This window comes from Aotus nancymaae, unplaced genomic scaffold (genome assembly GCF_030222135.1).
Source record: "Aotus nancymaae isolate 86718 unplaced genomic scaffold, 86718_ANA_hifiasm-v0.15.2.pri h1tg000092l, whole genome shotgun sequence".
Classification (NCBI taxonomy): Eukaryota; Metazoa; Chordata; class Mammalia; order Primates; family Aotidae; genus Aotus; species Aotus nancymaae.
This window is the reverse complement of record NW_026988507.1, coordinates 2,619,555-2,640,509: the sequence shown is the minus strand read 5'-3', so window position 1 is coordinate 2,640,509 and position 20,955 is coordinate 2,619,555. Positions and strand designations below refer to the sequence as shown.

General features: G+C 46.9%; 1 protein-coding gene across 5 annotated transcripts; it reads right to left on the bottom strand.

Annotated features, from left to right (window-relative positions):
• Positions 1-4,360: 4,360 nt before the first annotated feature.
• Positions 4,361-20,734, bottom strand: ENDOU (endonuclease, poly(U) specific). 5 transcript variants are annotated; one of them, XM_012459113.3, is made up of 10 exons: positions 20,549-20,734; positions 15,138-15,260; positions 12,169-12,234; positions 11,563-11,700; positions 10,912-11,083; positions 10,326-10,525; positions 7,342-7,455; positions 6,596-6,702; positions 5,742-5,884; positions 4,361-5,037 (listed from the first exon to the last, which is right to left on the bottom strand). In XM_012459113.3, the coding sequence occupies exons 2-10, from the start codon at positions 15,253-15,255 to the stop codon at positions 4,920-4,922; spliced, it is 1,176 nt and encodes a 391-aa protein (XP_012314536.1). In that variant the 5' UTR covers positions 15,256-15,260; positions 20,549-20,734; the 3' UTR covers positions 4,361-4,919. The 5 variants fall into 5 exon arrangements, with proteins under 5 accessions (XP_012314536.1, XP_012314538.1, XP_012314537.1 ...); XM_012459115.2 differs by lacking the exon at positions 20,549-20,734 and adding an exon at positions 20,076-20,537; XM_012459114.2 differs by lacking the exon at positions 20,549-20,734 and adding an exon at positions 17,755-19,905.
• Between the last annotated feature and the right edge of the window lie 221 nt (positions 20,735-20,955).

Below are 20,955 nucleotides of genomic sequence, written 5' to 3'. Positions count from 1 at the left end.
ACTGGTATTTGGCAAACTAGTCCTTCAGTCTAACTCCCTTGCACTTTTTGCAAGTAAACTCCTTTTCTAAGTGAATCTATCCCTGAGTCTCTCTTTGACGTGTGCCAGTGTTACAGTCTGTCTTTAGATATGCTCTGGCTTACAGAGAGAAGAAAAATGAAACTTTTAACACTTTTTGCTTTTGCTTCCCGTGTGAGGGAGTCTTCATTCATTGCAATGACAACTCTAAAACAAAAGCAAAACAAAAATAATTCTAGAAGTCCACGAAAGCAAACACAAACAAGTGAAACTTTACATTTAAGACGGGACTGTGACCTCAAATATTATTCTCAAAATCCAGATCGGTGGTTCTCAGGCTTGACTGAACTTTGGAATCATTTAGAGAATATATACATATACGTGTGTGTGTATGCATGTATATATACATACTGATTTCTGTGTCCCCAGAGTTTCTGATGTAACTAGTCTTGAGTGAAGCCTATCAGAATTTTTAAAAGCATAGGATGCAGCCACGCATTTGAAGCTTGAAGCCACTAACCAGGTGCTGATCAATGAAGAACTAGGCTGGGGTCATATCATTAACATATCTTTTCCATTGTTTAATTATTCGTATCTTTGTATTTTAAAATCATAGTAGTCAATTCATTACGTGTACATCAAAATATTTACTAATGGAATGATTTTTTGGTTGTGTTAGGGAGATAGATTATTGACTTTTAAGAATATTTTTGTTTTTTAAAAATTATTTTAAAACATACTTTGATTTATTGATGTTTTTAACAAAAGCAACCACATTTGTTTTATTAATTCTGGCAGAGTTGATTGAGATGAGAGATAAGGGGGCTAGCTGGCTGCTCTAGTAAAACCTCATAGACCCTTAGGTGAACCCTCTCTCTCTCTCTCTCTCTCTCTCTCTTTTTCTCTCTCAAGCCACATAATGATCAGAAGTAGCTTAGTGAATATAGAGTCAAACTGAAAAAAGTTAATCAAATGGTTTTGATGGTCATGATCACCTAATTCTGAGGCTCCTGCTGTCCCACAAAAACATATGCCTGCAATGGTAGCCTTCTCTCCTGTGAGCTCAGACCTAGGCCACCTTAAATTCTTTTCTAGATTCCATACAGACCTCCCCACTTCTGTTGGCAGTTTTCTTCAAATGAGATTTCAACAAAAATGTCTAAATCATGCCTTTCTTTTATGTCTCTTTTACTCATTTATTTACTCCAGTCATCTCAATTGAACTTATTAATACCTGAATAGTTATTTTCAAAGAGACAAACCTCTTTATGTGTTTCATATGTTGAAATTGTAATGGTCAGTGGAAATAAACAGAAGTGCTTATTATTGCAATTAAAATGCTACAATTAATGATTGTGAATGCTATTAATTTTAATATCCAAAACAATTATTGAGATCTTTAAAATATTTAAAGAATCTGACAGTTAATGTAAATCTTAAGAAAGGAAATATTAGCTAAGTAACTTTGGGAAGAAAAGTTATGACCCTTGGGACTTCCTGTTATGGAGATACTATGTCACGTTTGGTTGTATGTGACAGAAAGCCCAAAATAAAAGTGGCTTAAACATGAAAAAAGATTATTTCTCTTTCATATAAGACTGAATATAAGCAATCCAGGACTAGTGTGATAGTTCCAGTATGAGACCCAGGCTCCTTCTTCCTGGCTGCTCTGTCATCTTCAGCACATGGCTTTCATTCATGGTTCAAGCTGACTGCTCAAGCTCCCATGATCTTGTCTGAAATCCAGTCAGCAGAAAGGGGCAAGAGTGGGAATAACAGTACCCCCTGCCCATTAAGAATACTTCCTTTTGCATGCCATTGGTGAGGACTTAGACACACGTCGACTTCCAGTTGCAAGGGAGGTCAAGAGTCTATACTCTTGACAGTCATTTGTGTACCTAAAAACTGAGAGTTCAATGAATAAGGAAGAAGAGGAGAGCAGATACAGAGGGGTAACCAGCAGCACAACCTCTGTCAAGGGTCTTAACAAATATTCTTTAAAAAATAATGAATTAATAAGTGAGTAGATACTACTAGAAATCCAAGCTCACTACAACATGAGGAAAAGGGTTGAAATTTGCAATCCTGATTCTGCTACTAAGAATGTAGCTTAATCTGAGCCTCAGTTGTCTAGGTAAAATAAAAGTGGTGAAGATCAAAATACACACCAGAGTGAGAAAATGAATATAAGAGGACTACTTAGCACAGCTTGGGACATGGTAACAGCTTAACAAATGTTAGTTCTGGGCCGGGCACGGTGGCTCACGCCTATAATCCCAGCACTTTGGGAGGCCGAGGTGGGTGAATCACAAGGTCAAGAGATCAAGACCATCCTGGTCAACATGGTGAAACCCTGTCTCTACTAAAAATACAAAAAATTAGCTGGGCATGGTGGTGCATGCCTGTAGTCCCAGCTACTCGGGAGGCTGAGGCAGGAGAATTGCTTGAACCCAGGAGGCGGAGGTTGCGGTAAGCAGAGATCGCGCCATTGCACTCCAGCCTGAGTAACGAGCGAAATTCCGTCTCAAAAAAAAAAAAAAAAAGTTAGTTCTTACCCTGTTCTTCTGCAAAGCTAAGACCCAGACCCTGGAATACAGTACTCTCTCCTGCATTTCTGTCTTTCTGCCTTCTACTGGACTACCTGGAAGACCTCTGAAGAGGCCTATGAAGAGCACAAGTACTGGGGACCAATAGATGAAGGTTAAGGCTGATAGCAGGGATAGTAAATTGCCTCTCCTGGTATAAAATTAAATCTGTATGATAAATGAGACAAGAATTACTATAAGAAAGACCAGCATGTTATTTTACATTCCTTATCTCACAACAGTGGTAATATCATCCCCATTTGACTGGTGAGGAAATGATCTGAATAATTAAGAAATTTGCTCATATAGCCAGTAAGCAACAAAGCCTGGCTAGTTACCTGGGCAACATAACTTCAGAGCCTGTACCTGTTAGCCCTGTGCTCTACTGACTCCCTGTCTTGCCTATTGACCATGAACATCCCTGGGAAAGGACAAGACAAGGCCCTTTTCCATCTATCTAGAGTCTGTAACTTGCCTGAGGTATCCCTTCATACCTGACCTTTTTCTAGCATTGTGGCTTGAGTAATCTGTTTACAGATAAGAAGTCTTTTTCTATATCTCTTTAGCATCTCCTCTTCCCCCAGTGTGGTCAACCTCTGCAACCACAGAAGCTACATCCAGAAATGTCCTTATACTCCTGTGTATGTGGTCCAGGGGACTGGTTATTGAGGATGGGGACCACCAGTCTTCATTTACCCCCCTCCTCATTATCTATATGCAGTGCTCTTTCCACTCTTAATATTACAGAATTATCTTCCCTTCTTGGCTAGAGACTTATTGAGTCAACAGGGACTTCACTCAAATACTGCATTCTCCAAGCCATTCTGAACAGAAGCTAGAGCAGAAGTATCACTCCTAGCCCCGCTTCAGGGAAAAGGCAAGGAGACAGTGGAGGGAGGCCATTTACAAAGAAGACACTCCTTTCAAGTTTTCTTCAATGACTTTAATTGGAAATTTGACCCTTCTAAACCGTAGTTCACACCCAGCTCTGTGGACAGCATTTGGTTCTCAATGAGGTTGGGGAAGAAATGCGTAATTGAAGTTAAAATAGAGAGCCCCAGTCTCTCTGGTCTCCTAGAGTTATTCAAATCATAGCTGCTGGATAAGCCTTAAAATAATAATTACTATTATTACTTTTTTTTTTAGATGGAGTCTCACTCTGTCATCCAGGATGGAGTGCAGTGGCACGATCTCCACTCACTGCAACCTCCGCCTCCCAGATTCAAGTGATTCTTCTGCCTCAGCCCCCTGAGTAGCTGGGATTACAGGCACATGCCACCATGCCCAGCTAATTTCTGTATTTTTAGTAGAGACGGGGTTTCACCATGTTGGCCAGCTTGGTCTCAAACTCCTGACCACGTGATTCGCCCACCTCAGCCTCCCAAAGTGCTGGGATTACAGGCATGAGCCACCGCACCTGGCCTAAAATAATTATGTCAATGACACCAACCTACGGGTTACTTCTTCTGATGCTGAATCTTCCTCCTATGAGGATAACTCTTCCAAAAAAAAAAAAAACTATTTGGGATCAAAATACAAGTCTGTGGTTGCACTAAACATACACAAGTGGGAAACTTCTTGATGCAGATACTGAGCTGGACATAAAAACACTCAGGCCTAGAGAAGACCACACCACCCACAGTTGGTGTGGTACAGTTCACTGTACCAACATATTACCCTTCTCCATCCAACATTGGAATTCTCCCAGACTCTGTTCTGAAAGGATCTGACTCTGGAAAAAAAACAAAGACCCTTGCTCGATTACTGTGATTTTACTTCTTTGAGGACCCCAGCACAGGGCTGAGTTGTCGTTTACAGAGCTGTGTATAATAACAGCCATTATAGCTTGAATTTCTATCAGCTGTTCTTCCTAAGAACAATAGAAAACACTTTCACAGTAAAAATATCATCAGGGTTTGCCCTCTCACCAACTGCAAAAAGAGGAAAGTGGGCAGACCCCTTCCCGTTACATTAAAGGGAAGCATGAGGCCTGGTGAGGTCGAAGGACTTGTTCCTAGTTTCCCCACACATCAGGGCAAAGAGTTATGGAGGACCCCAACCTTCTTTGCCTGGACTGTATTTCTTAGTCTACATTGCCCAAATTCTGGAGGACAAAGATTTGACTGTTTCTCCACATTTTTCTAATTTGTACATTTTCTCTCTTTCCCATGCGGGCACTTTGGGATTTAGGAATGCTTCTCATTGCTTTGAGATGTGGGGATCCCTCCCAGTCTTCTCCCTCTTCTCTGTATTCCAAAGAAGATAGCACTTTAGGCTTGCAAGAGCCCTCATGCCCCTTTCTGGCTCAAAGTTCTATTAGGTGGAAGACACTATATAGGCTGTGGCGATGTACTTCTTGCCATTCCCATAGGTGGAATTGTCCCAGGTGTAGGTCTGGATGGCCAAGGGATATCCTCCCAGGCTTAGCTGGCACCTGTGGGGAAAGATCCTGAAATCAGAGGGGCTTATCACTTTACCGTGCCTCTCCCTGGGCTGGAAGGATCAAACCCAACCTAAGCAGAAGGGCTCCATCCTGCTTAAGCAGCCTTAAGGACAGCTGGCACTGCTTTCTCCAGCAGCTGCCTCCAGGTCCCCATGTGTAGGGAGCCATTTCAAAATATTTGCCTTATTTCTTGTCTTAAAGAATGCTGTTCCTCATCTTTCCTAGAGCAATATTTCAAAATCTCAGATTCTAGAGGTGAAATCCTCAGAAATTAAATGTTTGCTTAGGGTTTCAGAAGTGGGAGAACTCAAAGTGTTCAAATGTTAGAAACTATGAGGCCGAGTGGTTCCTAATGGTACTTTCTGGGCTCTAGGTTCCCCTAAGTAGCCTCAGGGATCAAAGAGGCTGAGAGCCCCAAGACAACTCCACTTCTATTTCATATGTTAAGGTCCTACAGAGGATTTCAGTTTGGGGGGATTAAGGGAGATAGTTTTGCTACTAAGATGAAGTTTGGCAGCCACTGAACTAATCCAAAAACTTCATTGTTCAAGCAAGAGAAGTGAGGCCCAAAGCACAGATTTGTCCAAGCCCTCCCAACCTCTTTGTGGCAGAGTCCAGGTCTCCCGACACTGGGCTATGTGACGACAGCCTGCAGCCCCAGACTGCTCCTTGGGCCTGGATGGCCCTGTCCTTACACTTTGCCTGGCCTGGCGATGAAGCATAAGGAGTAGAGTGCAAACTCGAACTCAGGGCTGCTGCCGATGAAAGCGGAGCCCACTTCTTTATAGTAGCCGTCCCAATTGAACTGCATTGCCAGCACGTCGGGGTAAGAATCCCACTGCAGAGGGAAGGGCAGAAAAGGGGGTCTGGTGAGTGCCACACAGTGGGGTAGGACAGGTGCCCAATGGCAACAGTCAGACAGTATTTTTGAGGGTCCATTAGGGGCCTGTGTGAACCTTCCAGAGAGACTGGATTCTTTAAATAGAGGAGACAGTCTGCCTTGCTAAGGTGTCTGAGCCCACCCGGACCCTCTGGCTGGAGCTGCCAGTGTACATCTACCAAGAAGGCCAAAGTCACTCCATAGGATCCATCTTTGGGTATCAAGGATGTCACTGTTCTCTGTGGCCCTCACACATGGAAGAGAAGGATCGTTTACTGCCCCAAATTATTTCCTGGTACTGGGCAGCAAAGGTTTCTGTCTTATAAAGTGTATGAAGTTTAGCTCAGACTAGCCAGGCTGAAACTTCCAGCCACATTCTAAGGAAACTGAGGCAGTGGGTAATTGCATATCTTTGGTTCTTCCCTTTGAGAATCCTCCCCAGGGTGCCTTCTGCCTCCTGTCCCCTGCAGTTCTAGAGCCTTCACTGTTTGGAAGGGAATTCCAGTGTCCTGGCTAAACTGGTTGTCCAGTAGGTGAGGACATCATAGTCACAATCCCCTGGGGCTGCCCCGTGAGAGTCAGGCTGAGATACAAGTCTGACTCTTTGGAACGCAGAGTGAGAGCAGGACATCTGGGTGCTGTCAAGGCTTTTCCAGCCCATGTACTCACAGGCCCATCGAGGATGTGACTGTAATAGTCAACCAGGCCCTCCTTCTCCTGCAGATAGAAGCGGATCCAGTTATGGAAGCCAGTAACCTTGCCTTTTTTGACTTCACCTATAATAAAGAGTCCAAGGTGGATAATCAGGGCTCCTTCCCCACCCTGCCCTCCAGTCCCCTTTCTCCACCCCATGCCAAGGCTTCCCGCTTCTCCAGTCTCTGACTTCTAGCTGCTCGACCCCTCGCTCTGAGCCCCCATAGTCTCTCACAGTCCTATCTCTCACATCAGGAAGGCCCCCCTTTTGGGTGAAGCCCTTGGGAGAATCCTTCCTTCTGGTGAGCCTGATGACCTCTCTCAGCCATTATTCCAGCAGCAAGCCAAGTTCAGTGGGAGTTTATGGGCAGAACAGGAGAGAATAGACCATGGCCCTCTTGGGAAGCAGCTGGCCAGGTCCTGGAAGCAAAGGACTATTCAGAGGTAGGCAACCTTGCTCCCAGACACTTGTCTTGTCCTAGAGGTAACCTCTTGGGAATCAGCATCTGGTCTTCTTTCTCAGTTAGGTACTCTAGAAATTTCTCAGAATGGCTCCTCAGACCCACCGCCTACCCCGGCCATTTGGGCAGGGGAGTGCACGGGTCCCTCCCTGCTAGCTGGCTCGACTGCTGATTAATCCACACCCAGGGCTACCCTGCTCCTGAGCAAAGCCATTCCTCTTCATCCCTCCAACTCTTTATTTTCAAGAAAAGTGCTCCCACCTGAGAAGACGTGTTCAAAGCCACTCGAGTCCCCCTCCTCTTTGCCTCTTGAATAAAGCCCAAACCACATGTTCTTCAAGTCATCGACGAATTCTTGTTCTGAGCCGTAGCGGTCTGCAGAGAGGAACACAGAGCTTTGGAGAGGGGAGGCAGGGCTAGGTCCTGGTAGTGCTAAACAGAGACCCATAGGGCTACCTGCTCCCACATGCCAAGAGACATGTGGGTTCAATCAACAAATGTGTTCAGTTGTTTATTCAACACATATCTATGAGATGCCTATTTTATGCCAGGTCCAGATCTAAAGACTAAGGATTCAGCTGGGAATAGCAAAGACACAGTCTCTATCTATATTACATTCCAGTGGAGGAATCAAAACATAAACAGTAAACAATAAGAAATACGATTTCAGATCAGTGCTATGAAGCAGAGTATCCCGCAGTGACTGGAGGGCTGGCGTAGGGGGTAGGGGGTTTCTTCTAGAAAGGAACATCAGAAAGGCCTCTGTGAGAAGGTAGCACTGATCAGAGAGCTGAAGGATAAGGAACCAGCTACACAAAGATCTGAGGAGAAGATTCTTCTATGTAGAGGGACCTGCAAGAGCAAAGGCTCCAGGCAGACTTGAGTTTGCTGTTCAAAGAACTGAAAGAAAGTCAATGAGGCAGGAGGGGAGAGTGATGGCAGAGTGATAGGAGAGGAGGTTTGAGAAGCAGCCAGGAGTCAGATCCTCCAAGCCATGGCAAGAAGGTCAGATCTCAGGCAAATAGAAATAAAACAAAAAATATTTTAGATTTACTAATTGCTTTCTGTGTAACTAGTGCCATTTTAAATGCTTTCAATATAACACTGAATCCTCACATTGAATCTTCACATAAAGTTGGTACTAATTATCCCCAACTTAAAAATGAGGAAACTGAGACAGACAAAGAGTATCAAACTCATACAAGATCACGTAGTTAATCAAAGGTAGAGACAGTGCTTGAGTCCACTAAGTCTAACTCCAGAGACCAATCTCTTTAACAACTCAACTTTAAAATCCTTCAGAGCCACTGAAGGATTTTAAGCAGCGGAATTGTAGATAGACAATCACCCTGGCTGTGGATGTAAAAAAGGCAATGGGGTGGTGTGAGTGGAAGCAGAGAGACCAGTTTTGAGGCTCATGCTTTGGCCACGTAAGAAGTTGATGGGGCTTAGATGGTGGTGTTAACTCCAGAGGAGGAGGGAGCAGCAGCAGGTCCAGGACATTACATTGCTGATGGAGGAGATGGGGGTAGGGAACTTTGAGGTAAAGAGCACAATTAAATCCAACTCCTAGGTTTTTGATCTGAGCAACTGGATGGGTTATGCTGTCATTTATGAGACAGGGAAGACCCAGGGAGGAGCAGGTATGGAGAAAGAGATGGGAACCAAAAATTCTTTCTACTTTAAGTTCTGTGTGAATATCAGTTAGATAGCCAAGTGGAGATGTTGAAAAAGCCCTTGAGAAAGTTTAGGGCTGGAGATTTCAATGAGGGAACCATCCAACATTGCCTGTTTACTGCCTAGAATTTTGTATGGTGAATACAAAAGAGATACCAGACATATTCCTTCCTTTCAAGGACTTAAAACACATTTGGAAAACAAGACTAAATATACATGAAATGACAGAGAATGGTTTCACACACTGAATAGCTACCCTTACTGAATACTGACTGAGTGCCAGGCTTTCTACTGGGTGCTTTATAAGCAGTCATCCTCAAAAACCCCATTTCAAAGGGAAGCCCCAGAGAGGTCAAATAAATTCCCCAGGGTCGAGTCACTAGCAAGTGACAGAGCTAAGATTTAAACCAAGTCTCTCTGGCCCAAGGCTGTTGTGGACCACACTTCAAATTCTGCAGAGGTGCCGAAAGCCAGAGTTAGCTGGGGCAGGTGCAGCTTTCACAAATGTGGTGGGATATGAGCTATTATAGAACTTAAAGGATAAGTGGGATTTGGACAAGGAGAGAGGTGAGAAGAGAGTGAGTAGTGAGACCGCCTGGACTTGGCATCAGAACCCTGAGTTCCAGCCCCAGCTCTGCTTCCAACTCCTTTGTGGCCTCAGGTAAGTCTAGCCTGTCTGACCTCCATTTCTCTCATTTGAAAAGCCCTTGCTCAGTCTAGACCTCCAAGATTCTCTTGTGTATTTACTACAAAGAGAACACCAGGGGGCAGCACAGGATTGCAACTTCTTCATGGAGTCACTCCTGTGTCACTGTCACTTTACCTAAAACAGTGCCACCAACTCTTAAAGGAGGCAGCCCCTCAGAGCCAAGCCACTCTCAGGGGCAAAGAGGGAAGACCCGGGCAGAGCCACCCCTGAGACAAAGTCCAGCTGCCTGGAATTTGGAAAGAAATCTGCAGGATACTAACAAACACAACCCCATGCCACAAGTCCTGCGGCCAGAATCTTTTTTGGTCTGACTCAAATCTATCTCTATCTGGAGGCTTTCCAACCAGAACTATTCCTGGTAGGACTTCCCTCTCTGAACCTTTGTTGATTTTCTGATGCTGTTTCTCCAGCCAAAAGGTGGACTCAGCCAACCCGATTCCTGGACTTCAGTGCAGGAGAAGGGAGTAAGTAGAATCAGCGACTCTCCCTATCTGAAATGTGGTGCTGACTGGGTGGCTGAGATGTGCCCTGGGTGGGGGTGGGATCTGAGGGGAGGCTCACGCCCGGCAGAGAACCCTGAGACTGTAGCAGAGGGTGGGGCATGCATGAGGCAGCTAACATGAAGTCAAAGGTGGGGTGATTTCCAGGCCAGCCAGCCAGAGGATGTGTCAGCTCCTGGTTGGGTTCCTAACCTTTCTTGGCTTCCCCCTGGCCTCATCCCTGATTCCTCTCAGATGTATATCAACTTCCACAGAGTCCCCACCGCCGCCTCACCTGCCCTCCTAACCTTCCCCTCCCCCACCCACCGGCTTCCCTTAGACAGACTCATGCGTCCTGGAGGTTGGGGATGCTCACTCACTTTGGTGATGGAGGAAGCTGTAGACCTCCTTCATGACTGCCGTCTTCATGATCTCTCTGAGGAAGGCATCCTGCTCGGCCAGCTGCTGGGCACTGAAGTGCTCCCCATGGCCTGTCACCCGCTGGTAGTTGTTGAGGAGGTTGATGAAGGCTGCATAGGTGGGCTTGGAGAACAGCTTCTCATTGACGTAAGTGAAGAGTCTGGGCAGGCAGAGGGGAACCACTGAGAGCCCCAAACTCGGGGCAGAGACCCCTCCAGAGACTTCTAGACAGTCCAGGGGCCAGCAGGCAAGGGCTGGGTTCAGGAGCTGAGGGGGGACTTCAGGTACTCTTGAAGGCCACACATCAGGTCACTTTTCTTCCACCTCATATTTTGGAAAAGCTGTTCTATCCTCAGCCTGGCCAATCACAGAAACCCTCCCAACTGGATATCCACAGTCCCTCAAGATGGCTGTCTCTGGAGACCTGTTTTTTTTCTTCTCTCACTTTGATCCTGCCTGACTTGAGGATAAAAGAGCTGAGGCATCAAAAGAAGCAAGGATGGGGGCGAGATTTCAGGGGCAGGAAGAGGAATTGCAGGAACTCACGGCTTTGGGCAGTGATCCACTTGGTCTCTGGTCTCCGACGGGGAGATGCGGTTTTGTCTGTTGAGAACGATATCTTCCTTCTGGGCTTTGTTGGTGTCTGCCCTGTAGATCTTCTCAGAGATGCTCTGAATCTCCTCTTTGCTTATGGCATCACTGCTGTAGGAGAAGCCCTCTGGGAGGAATTGGGAGAGGGGTGGTCTCAGAGCCAGAGAGAAAGTGGGAGGTGGGCAGGAAATTGTCTGTGTTCATCCCCTCCTGGACCTTCAGGAAGTCAGCATGGAGGGAGGGGAGCCACAATTGGACACCCTAGTGGTTGAAGGACAGGGGCACAGAGCCTGAAGGACCTGTAAAATCAGCACATGGCATTGCCCACAAAATGTCCTTCCACCCCTTCCACCCAGGAGAGGTCTCATGCTTCGGCATGCATCAGAATCACCTGGAGGCCATGGTAAAACAGGGCAGTGAGCCCCACCCTGAGAGTTTCTGATTCAACAGGCCTGGAGCAAAGCCCCAGAGTTTGACTTATCTCACGAGTTCTCAGACATTGCTGATGATGCTGGTCTGGGGACCACACATTGAGAACCTCTGCTCTCGAGTCCTTCTGTCTCTGCTGGCAATCCTTAGGCTTAGCTAAGGGAGCAGGAGACTAACCGCGGTGACTACACAGGCTCTCAAAATCCTTGCAACAGTTTCCGAACTCTTGGCAGCGGGCATTGCAGTGACATTGGTGGTGCTTGTCAAAGGCTTCGTAGCAGCGGCCCTGGCAGGAGGTGGGTGCCGAGTACAAGTCTGAGAAGAGAGGGGTGGTGTGTCCCGAACCAACCTCTAGAGGTTGCTATGAACACCCCACAGGCCATCCCTCCCTCCTGGCTGTCCTGACTCTGCCCAGTAAAGATCTCCAGGGAAGGAAAACAAACAAGCCTAATTTCGTGCACACCCTTCACAGTCAGGAAGTCCTTTCCGATGCCGAACTTTACTTTCTGGCACACTGTTTTTCTAATATTCCCAATCTAAAAATAAAATCTCTTCCACTTCCCTCTCCAGGCCTCAGGCTCTCTTTCTAGCTACCCTTCTCCCATAGCCCCCCCAGGCTGGCTGAGCCACCTAGACTTCTTCCTGCCCGGACTCCCGGAGTCCAGCAAGCCCCTCTCATCTGGCTGAGGCCTGGGCCTGGTGCCACGGCCATGGCCGCCTCTCCTTGTCACCCTCACGTCCCTCCTGCTTTATGTTGAGGGCCCTTTGGGGAGGCAGGCTCACTGCTGGCGAGGGCGTCTTCTGTCTCTTCCTCCGGCTGTGGGAATGGCTCTGACTCTTTGTGGTCCTCTGCAGGTAGATAGAAAAATAAAGTCACCAACCACCTGAGAATTCCCCTCCTGCTTGGTTTCTGGTTCTCAGCTCCCCCAGCCTCAGGGACAAGCAAGGGCACTAGAAGCAAATCCTGAACAGGGGCTGGGGTCCAATGGACAGTCACCAAATAACAAGGATGAAAACAGAAAATGGAAGATGTTTCCAATGGAAAACACATTATAGAAAATTTATAAAAAAGGAAAATAATGTCCCCAGGTGACATCTGGATCGAAAACTCTGATTTTGGTGATGACTTTTTTTAACAAAAGTTGACAGATGGATAGAGTCTTGATGCTTTCCTAATGATAAGGCTCTCATTTAGGAAGTTCCTATACCTAGAATAACTTCTAATCAGAGTCTAGGGTAAATTCTCAGGGCCTCAAGGAAAAAGAGCTGTTTCTTGAGATTCCAACTTCCCTTCTTTGCCCCACTTGGAAATGGCCACAAAGACTGTGTCTAGGAAAAGGGCATGTTCAGAAGAGCACATTCCTATTGCTGTCCCATTCCCTTCACCTGCAAGCCGAATGACTTTAGCTCCTCTCTGGGCGGAGAAGGGTGGATTTAAGGTGGGGAGGGGGCCGGGGGAGAAATCAGAGTTCCTGGGGACTCTGAGTTCCTCTCTCATCACATAATTCCCGCCACCCCACACACACCCAACAAACGATACTGTTACAAAGTGATTCAGAATCTACTAGTGAGTTTGCTGGAAAGTATCGTGTTATTACCATCAGAACCAGAAAAATAACCAGTCAGGTTATTCTTCAGTCACCAAACATCTTTGATCACTTACTACGATCAGGCTGTGTTCTAATGCTGGCAATCCTTAGGCTTCTGAATTCAGCCACATTTTATGCTAAACAGAATTTTGTGTGCTGAGCTGGAGTCCTAACCATCATTTCCAATATATTTCTATTGGAAAGGGGTTCTGAGTTGCAAATCAGAAACTTGGAGATGAAATGTCTGTTATGCTGGGTATTGCCTTTATCTTGAATGCCAACCTGATAGGCCAAGGCGAACAGGCCTTCCTGTGTTTGTTGAATGGTAAGAAAAAGTGGGGACACAAGGGCAGCGGAAAAGGCATAGGCTCTGATTCGGGCTGAGCTCTGGGCCTGGGTCTCCCTGCCTGGGCAAGGAAGTGTGTGTGTGTGTGTGTGTGTGTGTGTATGTGTGTTTGTGTGCACGGGCACGCCTATATATACATATGGTGCTAATATATAATACATATGCTAATATATACAGTGATATGGGTTGGCTATGTCCCCTCCTGAATCTCATCTTGAATGGTAGCTTCTGTAATCTCTGCCTGTCATGGGAGGGACCCAGTGGGAGGTAATTGAATCATGGGGGCAGGTTTTTCCCAAGCTTTTTCTTTCTTTTTTTTTTTTTCCTGAGACAGAGTCTTGCTCTGTTATCAGGCTGGAGTGCAATGATGCGATCTCGGCTCACTGCAACCTCCGACTCCCTGGTTCAAGTGATTCTCCTGCCTTAGCCTCCTGCGTAACTGGGATTACAGGCATGCACCACTATGCCCAGCTAATATTTCTGTGTTTTTAGTAGAGATGGGGTTTTCGACATGTTGGCCAGAATGGTCTCAATCTCCCGACCTCATGATCAGTCCGCCTCGGCCTCCCAAAGTGCTGGGATTACAGAAGTGAGCCACTGGTGCCCGGCAGATATCTGACAGTTTTATAAAGGGAAGTACCCCTGCACTTTGCCACCATGTAAGATGTGTCTTTGCTCTTCCTTTGCCTTCCACCATCCTTATGAGGCCTCCGCAGCCGTATGGAACTGTGAGTCTATTAGACTTTTTCTTTATAAATTACCCAGTCTCGGGTATTTCTTCATAGCAGTATGAAAATGGACTAATACATATGGCATTTTTGTGTAAATTGAAAAAAGCTTCCATATGAGTGGAAGCAGCTCTGTGGGCACTTGGCTGGCTACCACCTTTGGGTAAATTCAGAAAAGGCACTCCTTTCTCTCAGCAGACACAACTCTGCATCAGGGCATACAATCTGACACGAAGGTTACAGACTGGATTTGGGTCCAGCTTGCTGCTTAACTAGGTTCCCTTGTACAATGCACAACCTGTGCAACGATTATGCAGTGGGCTTGCTGGCCATTACCTAACATGACTTCAGTGACCTGTCCTCGAAACTGGGAGTCAGAGTGCGTGGCTTGACAGCAAGGCTTTGTGTCACAAAGCAGATCATTAATCTTCTGGAAGAGATTAATGGAATCTAATCTAAATTTGGAAGCACCTAAACAAGTAGATTATTCATACAAGATTGTTTTCAAGTATTCATTTAAAACTGTGCAGTTGGAGTAGTGGAGGAGCAACAGCCTTTGAAGGTGGTGCATGTCCTGTTTTCATCGGTGAGCTGGAAATGACGCTATGGAGATGTCATGCCATGTGGTCCCTTCACTAGAGGAAGAGTGTTATGAATTGTGTCAGTCACTGTGACACCATGCAGTCTTCCTAGCGGTACACAAGTTGTGAGAGTTTGCTACCATTTTTACATTTTTGTGATTTAAAGTGTTGAATAACAATTAGTAATGTCAGACATACTAAAATATAATTTTTATAATTTTATCCTTTTTTAGAATTTGGTACTTAAACTTTCAAGATATTGTTAATACTGATAGTTCAGACAGATATTCTATGTAAATTACATCTACTATATTTTAAGTTGGGGGCATCCTAGAAAACCTGAGACAAGTGGTGGCCAAATCCCTGACCCCGCCTCTGTCCCTCAGTGCTCTCTGTCCAGACCCTTAAAGCCCCTCTGAGTCCTGAACACTGCTTTGGCCTGCGGGACACTCAGGCCAATGGCCCCTCAGGCAGGCTGGAGGTGCCTTCATCTCACAGGGAGGCTCACCAGTACACAGGTGTTTATAGTCTTCACAACAGTCCCCATGCCGGGGACACCGGCGGTCACACTGGCAGGCAGCATCCCGGTTAAATTTCTCATTACATCGAGATGCACAGGATTCCATTTTTCCTATGGGCAGTAAAGGTAGGAAACTCAGCTCTATGGAGACTCTGTTCTCCTCCCTAAAGTGCCTCCTGCAGGAGGGTTCACAGACCAGGGCAGGAGTATACCTGGAAGAGAATGGCATTACTCTGCAAGAGAGAAGTACATCCACAGCCTCCCAAGTACAACATAAGCCTCCTCCCCACCGCCCAACACCCACCGAATATTTCAAGGCTCATCAAAGAGACCAGGATCACAAACCCAAATGCCTATTTGGGTCAGGCCCATAACATAAACAAGTAAAGAAGCAGGGTAAGGCGGTAGGAAGAAATGGAGACTGTGACGAACTTAAGAGCAACGCTCCATCTGAAGTTTGCAGCTGATGCTCAGCTCCAGCGAATTGTTGCCATGTTGGGACATGGGCTCAGTGTTGCCAGAGCCTCCTGTTTTCCTTCAAGACAAATATTCACTTTATGTGAAATGTTCCAAGCTTGCAAGGCTTTAAACACGCCAAAGAAAGAGGTCTGTTAACTGAGTGTAGCCCACAGGCCCCCTTCACCTGTCACGTAGGTGCTGTCCCAGAGATGCCCCCTGCCCTCTCACTCCCCCCTGGCTGTTATCCCATCCCTGTTCTTTGCTTCTTTGCTTTTCTCTCACCTTCATCCACTCTGCATCCTCTTTCCCCGTGTCATATCTTTCAGTTCTTTCCAGTCTTTGGAGTGCATTCAGATTAATTTATGCTCAGGGTAGGGAATGAGGCGAGTGTGGGTGAGAATTGGGCTCTGGCATAGAATTCTATTATATAACCACAGACCACATCCCCCACTCCAGCCAAATGGTTTGCAGAAGCAAGCTTTTTCTCGCAAGGGATGTAAGACAAGTTGAAGGAACTGTGGAAACCCACTATCCACTCTGGGCTTTAAGGGTGATAACGGAGTGTTTGTTCGATTTGAGGTTCCTGAGGTTTGGACTTCATGAATGCTGGGTTTAGCGATCATATTGTGGGTTACAAAGAATTTCAAGATCAGAGTCAGGGTTACCATCAGCATCAGAATTTCTATCAGGGAGGAAACTGAAACCTCATCTAGACCAGGGTTGGGGTTAGTTAGGTTAAGAACTTCAGTTAGGATTTGGGCTTGAGTTAAATTTATTGATAAATTAACAATTTTATATTGATATTTGGGTAAGGAATAGGAATAGACTTAAGATGACATTGGGGTTGAGGAATGTGTCAGGATGAGAAAAGGACAAATAATCCCTGTTGTTCTGGTTACGATTCAACACAAAATAGTATTTTCATTTAAGCCAGGAGTGGGTTAGAGCTTAAATATTAGAGGTTGGGTTTAGTTACCAATCCCTAATACTGGATTCTGGGATTGAGGCTGATACTGGGTCTAATGAGGGATGGCATAGCAGAGAGGTTAAGAGCCTAGACTCTGGGCCAGGCAAGGTAACTCACGCCTGTAATCCCAGCACTTTGGGTGCCTGAGGTGGGCGGATCACCTGAGGTCAGGAGTTTGAGACCAGCCTAGCCAACATGGTGAAATCCCATCTCCACTAAAAATATAAAAATTAGCCAAGCATGGTGGTAGGCATCTGTAATCCTAGCTACTCAGGAGGCTGAGGCAGGAGAATTGCTTGAACATGGGAGACAGAGGTTGCAGTGAGCTGACACGGTGCCACTGCACTCTAGCCTGGGTGACAGAGTGAGACTCCATCTCAAAAATAAAAAAAGAACCTAGACTCTGGCGCCAAACTACTTGAGGCTGGAATTCTGGCTCTACTGCTTTCTAGCTATGTGATCTTGGGCAAGTTATTTAAACTTCGATGCCTCAGTTTTCTTATCTGTAAAAGCGGGATGATAATGGAGTCTACCTCATAGAATATTTATAAGAATTAAATGAGTTAATATGTGTAAAGCACTTAGGACAGCAAGTGACACATAGTAGTACCATAGAAGTACTTGTTAGGTAAATAAACGGTGGCAATATTTCATGCCCGTCTTCCAAGTGACAAGTGTTCCGACTGCCTGGAGCAGTCTTCCCTGCGTGGTGGGCCTGCTGACACACTTGATTTAGCTGAAACTCTCCCAGGGTTTCAGCAGGGTCATCCCTTGAGCTGGGCTGTCAGCACATCTGTGTTGCTGGTTTCCTGACTGACTTGATCACTACAGGTCCGTATTCTTTACATCAGAGAGGCATCAGGTCAAGGTTAACCCAGGTCCTCAGACAACTTCGCATTGTAAATCCTCCCAGGTGGCCAGGAAGGCAGATTTCCAGTCCCTAAAAGAGACCAGGCCCAAGGCCACTTGTTCCTTCAAGCCCACAGGAGCTCCTCTTGAATGTTAAATGATGCTCCCTTGGATGCTGAATGCAAAGATCTTAAGGAGAAATTTTCAGCCCATCAGCTGCCTGCTCAGTCAGCCTGGCAGTACACCCAGAATCCAAAGGGAGAGAATTCAGGCAAATCAGGGCAATATTTTTAATGGGCCAAATCAGCAGAGTCCAGGAAAATAATTCACCTCATTCCAGCAGCTGGCACCAGTTGAGAAGGGTTGCAAGCGAGCAGTCCACTGAATGTGCAGGAGAGCACCCCCGCCGGCCAAGCTGAGTGGGCTTTTTCATCTGTGCCCAAGAACTTTGTCTCCAGCAAGAGCCCCATGCCAGCACTTTCCCACATGTCTCTGTGCTCTTGGCCTGCTTCAAGGTGACCTTGGGATTTGACAGTGGAGGGCAGGGGTGGGAGGAACTTTTCCTCATGGGCACCTTGCTGTTTCCTGGCTGACTTCATCACTTCATAAGTGATGTTCTGGGGATACTCTGATGAGTAACTAGTCACCCTAACAACTCACTCCAGCACCCCTATACTGTGCCATTGACACGAATGCTCTGAGTAAGCCTTGTTCTCCAAGGCAGGCACCTGAATCACTGCTCTAGTAACCTGTGCCTCTTGTTCCTCTGCTTCACCTCTCTGACTCTCTGCCTTTCTTCATTTGGGCCCTTCCTCTCTTAGGCTCAGATTCTCCCTCTATTACCCCACGGAATGCTCAATTTCTCTGTACCTTCTAAGACTTCAATATGCCAGAACAGCCACTCCCTATCCATACTGGCCATCAAGAAAGCTTGGTCCCAAGGCTGAGTGGACACAGTGTCGCTCTACGCTGGCACTCAGCCCCTCTGATGGCTGGGACATCCTACACCTGTGCCTCTCAGAAGGCCCTAGATGCTGTTTCCATGGAGACCTAGTCAACCAAGAAGCACACCCCTTGGACTAGCTTCCTGCCTCCATTCACAACCAAAAAAACAATTAAGGTTCTCCACAGGCATCCAGCTCATAAAGGAGGACCTGAGGCTGGCAATGATCCGTGTGATTCATATTCTTGCATCTCAGTTCTGAGATGTTGCGATAGTATCAACGAGTGCAGAGCCTCTTCCCTGCCACCTCAGGAGTCCTCACACACTTGACCTCACTTCCCGGTTGATTCCACAGCCTATGCAGATTGCTGCCCTCTAACCCAGTAGCAAGAGCTCCACCTGCATTTCTGAAGCCACTTCTATCTCTGCCCTCAGGGATGTTCCCCCAGGGACCAAATGTCCGGAGTTGCTCTCCTTCCCTAAGCCTGGGATATGCCAAGCCCACTGGCCACCCCTCCATATTAAGCCCCGAGGTTCCACCGTCCTCCCCACCAACAGGGCTGAAGCTGGTAGCTCTCAGGCCCACCCTCATGCTCTCCCCCTGCCTCTCCACCCGCTAGGACCCGGGCAGAGCTGATTTCTGCATAAGGTGCACCATCTCATCCCTAGTTGGGAGGCCTGGGAATAACTTCCTCTTTCAAGGGTTTTGCATTTAGAAATCCCATTAAGGGTGTCCTTTCCACAACCCATTTGGAAATGACCCCAAGCAGAAGTTTCTCCCAAGAATATTTATAGTCTTATAAGTAAAGTTCCAATTCACTGAGATCTGTTTGTGCCAGGTGCTTCTCATAATCTCATTTAATCCTTTCCACAGTCCCATACAGGAGTGAGCCAGTGAGTGGAAGGATTCTTTCTCCTCTGGGCAGAGGATTCTCCCCACACTCCTCAGCTCAGCCCCTTCCCTTGGCACTCCTTTCCACCTGCCCACTGGCTACCAATTAACACATCAGCACCAGCATTTTGCACAGCTACTAAACAGGAACGTGGTCCTGTTCCTCTGCCAGTCCCATCCACTCCAACTCTCATAACTGTGGGCCAGGTCCCTTCTCTATTCTTTAATTCTGCTAACACTGCAGAATTAAATCTACCCACAACAGAGATCCATTCCTCTGACCCTTGTACAACCCCAGATAGGACCTGGCCCACCTCCTGGTCAAGGGCCCTTTTGGTTTCCTCCTAAGCATGCTCACCTCCTAAGGCTCTACCCAAAGTAAGGTCATACCCTAGACAACCTCACCTGTCACCAGGCAGTGGAAGGAGTAACCAAGGGCAGCCAGGCCACTCAGACCCCATGGGCCCCTGCCCTAGCTTCATACCATATGGTGGCCCCAGACAACAAAATCTTAGGGACGTCAAAAGTCAGGTTGGACTAAAGGATGTTTGGGGCTGATCCTCCAAGGTGTCAAGAAAGCACTTCCATGAAATCAGTCCATCAGCTCTGCAGTTCACTCCACATGGTCCAGCTGATTCCAGGAACAATGCCTGCACCCTCAGACAAGGATAACCCAGCAGTGTTCTGCGGGTTTAGGACAGAGCTCATCTTCCCTTGTCCCACGGCCCTGCCCTCTACCAAGTTCCCCAACTCTCTGCTTCTTTAGGTAAGATCCCTCCCCACGCGCAATCCCATGCCGGCCAGAGAGTGACTTACCAGCCCAGGCCAGGCCGCACAGCACGGCCAGTACCAGGGGGATGCAGGCCCTCATGGTGCCCAGTTGGAAGCCAAAAGGCGTGTGGCTGTTGAACTTTGACTAGAGTCAGATAAATGTCACAGCTCTCAAATGAGCCTTATTCCTCGGGCTGATCCTTTTAAAGACACCAGGACTTGTGGATCTGGTGTCTCCAGATCCTTTCAGGAGGAAAAAGGGGAGGGAGGGACCCTAGATGGATAGGAGGTGGGGCCCTATAGCTGTTTGAAGCCTGAGGGAAGGTGACGAAGCAGGTAGGTAATGCCAGATGTTGAGAACAGGTAATGCTGGCTGTTTGCAGCTAGAAAATAGGTCATGTAGGCAGGTACAGCAAGATGGGTCCAGTTTGGGGGGGTCTTTGTCCAAATCAGGGACGCCCATGGGCTTATCTTTGGGTGATCTCTACCAAAAAGATACCTCATTACAAGCCTCAGACCTGACTTTTGAAGGGGCCACAGGTTGGCTTCATCTTCAGATTCCTGTGCTTAGCATGACACTGGCACACAGTAAGATGATTGGTCCAAGTTCGACAAACAGTAAGTGCCCAATCAAGGGCTGGGGTCCTTGAACAGAGAGATACAGGATATGTTGGTTAGAACCTGGGCAATTCTTATTACTACCAAGCCCAGCATAGCTAAATCAGACACACGCAGCTGCGCATGGCTAAATCACCCTAAAATATCATGCAAATAACTCTTATTGAGTCAGTCTCTGGGGTTTACATGTTTCAGATTCCTTATGAAGCAGGGGAGGGGCAAGAGGCCTCTTAAATGCAACTGAAGGCCCACTCTTCCTCCCCTGGGAGCCCAGGGTTTCACTGCCTTCACCCCCACTTACACCCCT